The 5,721-nt window shown below is 47.5% G+C and overlaps 1 protein-coding gene across 1 annotated transcript in view; it reads left to right on the top strand.

Moving 5' to 3' along the window:
- Positions 1-5,721, top strand: part of VPS13D (vacuolar protein sorting 13 homolog D (S. cerevisiae)) — a 77,117-nt gene that overhangs the window by 432 nt on the left and 70,964 nt on the right. Inside the window, exons 2-5 of the mRNA XM_015428281.1 lie at positions 1,562-1,636; positions 2,049-2,239; positions 3,452-3,532; positions 4,349-4,465. Coding sequence (XP_015283767.1) covers positions 1,562-1,636; positions 2,049-2,239; positions 3,452-3,532; positions 4,349-4,465 — 464 coding nt within the window. The remainder of the gene's footprint in view (positions 1-1,561; positions 1,637-2,048; positions 2,240-3,451; positions 3,533-4,348; positions 4,466-5,721) is intronic.

Raw genomic sequence — 5,721 nt, 5'->3', positions numbered from 1 at the left:
GTGTTAGGGTCCGTGGCGCCCCCCCCCCCCCCCGAATCCATGGAGCACACTTGCTGGTTCTGGGTAGGTGTGCCATCCCTTGACCTAACTGATTTTTCAAAGCTGTTTGGTGGCTAGAATAACATTTGGAGCTTCTCGGGAGAAGGATCGAATTCACACATAGTAATATCTTCAAAGATATTACGGGGACGGCAAAGGATGAGATGGTTAGACAGTGTCATCGATGCAATGAACATGAAATTGAGCAAACTTCAGAGGACGGCGGAAGACAGGAGGGCCTGGCGGGATCTGGTCCATGGGGTCGCGAAGAGTTGGACTCGACTGTGCGACTGAACAACAACAACAAATATCTTCAAGGCCCTGACCCGGATGGCCCAGGCTAGCCCAATCGTGGAAGCTAAGCAGGGTCGGCCTCGGCTAGTGTTTGGATGGGCGACTCCCAAGGAATACCAGGGTCTTGATGCAGCTCTGAAACATCTCTTGCCCTTAAATAGCTCGCCACCTAGTGGTGCATAACACTAAAGAGCTGGAACTTCTGGCTGCCAGACAATCTTAGGATCTCCTGGCTGTACTACACACATGATAACAATACCTTCACGATGAGAATTGGCTGAGTACCTCTAGGACGAGTTAGTTTTTAGATGAACGGTGGGGTTTTGTGTTGATGTCTGGTGGCGCGGTAGTAGAAAGTTGCTGTCGAGTCGCAGCTGGCTCACGGTGACTGCATAGGGTTTTCGAGGAAAGAGACTAATAGAGGTAGTTTGCCAGTGCTGGACTCTGCGTAGCCACCCTGGAGTTCCTTGGCAGTCTCCCATCCAAATACTAATCCGGGGCTGACCCTACTTAGCTTCTGTGAGATGACAAGATTGGGCCCTCCAGGTCAGGGCTGGTGGCCTGCTTGAGACTTGTCTTCCAGCTTAATTCATCTCTAACATGGTTGCATGTTGCTCTAGGTAAAGTGGGTTGTACCAGTGAAACAACAATATGGGTGTTCAATGTGAACATTTTATAGTAGCTCTGTAGTAGTTTGTTGTCGTTTTGCTCAAAGAGAATCCTGGGAGCAGTACTTGGCATGCGCGAAGAATTATATGGGCAACCTACTCCTACTCCCATATATAATTCTTAGCCAAGGAATGGCTGTTAAAAGTAGTTTGTTGTCGTTTTGCTCAAAGAGACTCCTGGGAGCAGTACTTGGCATGTGCTAATTATATGGGCAACCTACTACTCCTCCCATATATAACTCTTAGCAATAATTCTTAGCCAAGGAATGGCTGTTAAACAAGCAGTGTGCCTGTAGCATAAATATTCCCTAAGAAGAATGGTGTGGGAGAGACACGCACACAGACAGACACAGGTAGACAGGAAAAAATTAAGTCTGGCTCCTTCTGTTTCTGATTGTGATTAAAGGTGGACCCCTGCATCTGGAAAGGATGACGGCTGTTGATTTAGCAGTCCCTTCTCTGTACTGTGCTAAGATAGCACCTTCCAGAGGGGTCTCTCAGAGGTAAAGTATCCTGAGAGTCTAGGATTTGTCACCGTCTCTGTCACCTTGTCTTGGCAGGTGCTGTGGAATTGGAAAATTTACCATTAAAGAAAGATGCCTTGAAGGAATTGCTGCCGTTTGAGGTCAAAGCTGGTAGGTGTTTGGAATTGTGCTTTAAAGGAGGGGCAGCCCCCCTCCACACCAGTTAGTGCTGCTGCAGCTGCTCGTGCTTTACATGTAGTAGTCAGTATCTTAAACAGGCTGTTTTCATTGAGCTATTGGATTGAAGCTGGCTTAAAAACAATCTTGGTGGCTTGTTGTAGCATGATTGCCCAGTCCTGCAATAATGCTGCAAGTAACGAGCATCCTCACCTGCACATCTGGAATATAAATCCTTTGTTTGTGACCTTGAGGTTTGCAGCACAGATGGAGCCCCTTAACCGAGGCAGAAGCTCCTTAATTGCAGAAGGGTGGGCACATGGAGCTCCTCCCTCCACTGATGTAAGGAGAGCCTCCAGATGCATGAGAGAATGCCAACGTTTGTTTTCTCTTTGGCAATTTGTAGGCTTCATTGGCAAGGTCACGCTGCAGATACCATTTTATCGCCCACACGTGGACCCCTGGGTGATATCGGTGTCCAAATTACACCTGATTGGCTCGCCAGAGAAACCAGGAGATTTTGACGAAGAAAGAGAGAGGCTGTTTGAAAGAGAAACCAAGAAAGCGGTCTTATTAGCACTGGAAGAAAAATGGAAAGTGAGTCATTTCGGAGTTCTAAGCAAATGAGAAGCTCAAGCTTGGGAAACATTTTGCATTTTCAATCTCAAATATACCTAAACATGTCCAGACCACCCAATTAGTGTTTATGCACCATAGAGAAAGTGGGATGGGGCTGGTTACATTAGTAAGCTGAAAATCATTCATACTTGTGTGTCAACGTAACTAAAAAACCAAGTGCTGTAACCCACAGATCTTCTGGTTATAGTTCTGGCTGGAAAGGGAGAGGGGAGGAAATACATGTGCAATCTGACATGTGCAATCTGAATGAAAATAATTGCTCCTTGTTAGAAAAAGTATGCATATATTCATGTGACAAAACTGTGATTTCCCATTGTATGGGAAAGTGATCGATTAGTCATGTGTGCACGTCATATGAAATGGATGCGCCAACAGGGGCAGTATCATGTAAGTTAAAAAATTACATCATGCATTGGCTGTGTTCCAACATCATGATAGATCATGGTTTGTTATGGGATTTGAGCAAACCCCTTTTAGCTACCATCTGGGGTTTGTTGTCCTGCCCCAAATCAGGGTTGTGAATGTAGGGGTTTGTAGCTGGATTGTTTACCAGTTTGTACTAACAGTGGTTTATTAACAGTTTATGAAGTAGCAAACCATGGTTTGTTGAGTGCTCTCACAGCCATTTGCCTCCAGAGGTAACAGAGCAGGCTGAATGTCCTCTCTGCCAGGAAGCAAGAGAGAAGCCAACAAAACTGCAGCTAATATACAAACCAGGATTTGTTGCATCCAGTGGGCTAACTGAAATTTGTTGCTCAGTCCAATGCATCCTGTCTGCCGTACACCACAGCTGCACCCATGTAAGGAAATTGTAGCATGTGAACAAGTGCTGCCTAAAAAATTTGAGAGGCATTTGCAGCTTTCCCACCTCTTGCACTGAGCATGGAGGCAAAGAATGGCTTTTTCTGGGGGGTGGGCTTTGTCAAAAGCAGAGAGCCTCTGTGGACATTGGTGGGTAGCTGATTTTTGAGTGCTGCTGGGCATGCCACCTTGGCTGCCAGGCTTATTCATGATCCCCTGACGTGTTTCTGCAATGAACAGCTGGCTGTTTGCTTGTTGAGAGGCTGCAGATCACCTGGAATGTGCTTCCCTTCCATCTCACCAAATCACTCTATGCAGCATTTCACATGCCCCCAAATTATTCCTTTCTCTCTCTCTCTCTCTCCTCAGAAAGAACGGGAGCAGGCAGCAGAGTCTTACTGGTATTCAGTCACTGCCTCTGTCGTCACAAGCATTGTAGAGAACATCGAAGTAAGTTAAATGGATGGCCAGTCTCTCTCACCTTGATTTGTCAGCGGTTTTGTTTAGGTATGGCCTGAGAGACTAGGCAGAATTCTCGGAACAGTTATGTGACACCTGTTTATCGGGGAGTGACCAAAATATCAAGCATTCCAGTCCTCAAGAACTCTGTCTTAGGTGGTTAAGCACCAAATGGGTTGTTAAGCACCAAAATTAAAACTGGGTGGGTGAGAGGGGGAAATGATGTTCGGGGCACGGTGGACAAGCCCCTTCCCTGCCCCTCTGAAGCATCGGATAGAATTCAAGATGTGTTGCACAATTAATTGCAGTGGGGAAGCTCAGCGGGGAAGCCTCTGCTTTGCATGGGTCCCAGGTTCGGTCGTTGGCATTTCCAGTTAAAAGAGGACCAGGGCAGTAGGTGATGTGAAAGACTTCTGCCTGAGACTCTGGAGAGTCACTGTCAGTGAATAGACAACACTGACCTTCATAGACCAATGGTCTGATTCAGTGTAAGGCAGCCTCAGTTATATCATGTGTAACTAGACTAAGTGGTACATTTTGAAACCTGTTTTACACCCAGCATCACATTGTGGCTGTTCCCTCTGCTGGGATCCAGGGTTGGAGAGCAGGCTTGTCTTCCTGTAGAGATAGTGGTCTTCAACGGGTAGGGGGGGGGGAGGTACAACCCCCATGTGGCCCTCAGACCTCCTGGTTGGTGGAAGAGGCCAGAGACTCCTTCCCCTACTGCTTCTTCCAAGTGTCCGAAAGGAGAAAAAAACGGTAACGCAGTTTTCATTTCTCTCCACCACCCCACCTACCCTTTTCTAGTTAAAAATCCAAGACGTCCATTTAAGGTTTGAAGACAACATCACAAATCCTTCGCAGCCTCTTGCCTTTGGAATCTGCATTAAAAACGTCTCCGCGCAGAATGCTGTGAATGAGCCAGTGAGTATTTGCTTGTAAAGACTTGCGTTGGATAAGGCCAGTGTGATGTCTTTGGGGGTTTGTGTGCGCTGTGGGAGCGGGATATTTCAAATGTCGGCAGATTGCCCAGATGGGGTATTAAATAGAAGAGGGTTGAGTTGAAAGATAAGACTGCTCCTTCAGTTTGGAGTGCAGTAGTGACCCCCGGGGGTAGGGTGTTGGCTAGAGATGAGGACATATCCCCCCCCCCAGTCATTTTTTTTTTTGGGGGGGGGGTGTCAACCGGTTTTTTGTTTGTTTGTTTTCATGTGACTTGACCCATGCTATTTGGACTTCAGGCACCTTGTGTTTTTTTTTTTTTTTTTAAATTTTCTTTTTGTATTTTTGCATTTGTATTTGTGTGTGCTTGCAAGCCTGGAAGTCGTGGTCGACTTCTGGTGACCCTTAGTAGGGCCTGGATGCTTCAGAGAGGTGGCTGCCTATTCCCTGCCTCTGCATCCCGGCCCCGGTATTCTCTGGAGGTCTCCCATCCAAGTACTTGCCAGGGTCGGCCCTGCTTAGCTTCTGAGTTCTGACGAGATCAGGCTTGCCTGGGCTATCCAGGTCAGGGCTTCAGGCACCTCTTGTCATAAGTCTGGAATGAGCTCTTTACTTGTTGGGATAGTGTGATCCGGGTTAGCTAGTGTGTATGAGTCTGACAGGCAGAGAGTAAATTGCTTGACTTAAGTCTGGCAGGACTGTGTTGGATACTGTCGTCCCTTCCAGCTCAGAGTGCCTTCTGGTAACTTCATCCTTTCATTGAGTGGTACCTGGAAAGTCATCTCCTTGGCTGGCAGTGACAAGTAGGACCTTTCTAACCAGAGTTACACCCTTCCAAGGCCATTGAAGTCAGTGGGGTTAGAAGGGTGTAACTCTGCTTAGGATGGCACTGCCAGTTGCCTTAGTGTTAAAAAGTGGTGGGGGGAAATTGCAGAGCGTGAGCTGTTTATGCTGGGGAGAGTGTCAGGCGTCATATTCAAATAGAGCAGGGGTGGCCAAACTTGCTTAACGTAAGAGCCACACAGAAGTAACATCAGATGTCTGAGCAGGGGTCGTTTCGTAGAAAAAGAGCTAGGGGAACTCATTAGCATAACTCATTAGCATATACCACACCCCCTGACATCACCGGAAGTGTGTCATAAGGCCACACCCCCTGACATCACCGGAAGTGTGTCATAAGGCCACACCCCCCGCCCCCAACGGTCCCAGCCGCCGCTGCCGGCCTTGCAGCTCCACTG

This window comes from Gekko japonicus, unplaced genomic scaffold, assembly GCF_001447785.1.
Source record: "Gekko japonicus isolate JY-2015 unplaced genomic scaffold, Gekko_japonicus_V1.1 scaffold2604, whole genome shotgun sequence".
Classification (NCBI taxonomy): Eukaryota; Metazoa; Chordata; class Lepidosauria; order Squamata; family Gekkonidae; genus Gekko; species Gekko japonicus.
This window is presented reverse-complemented; position numbering and strand designations above follow the sequence as displayed.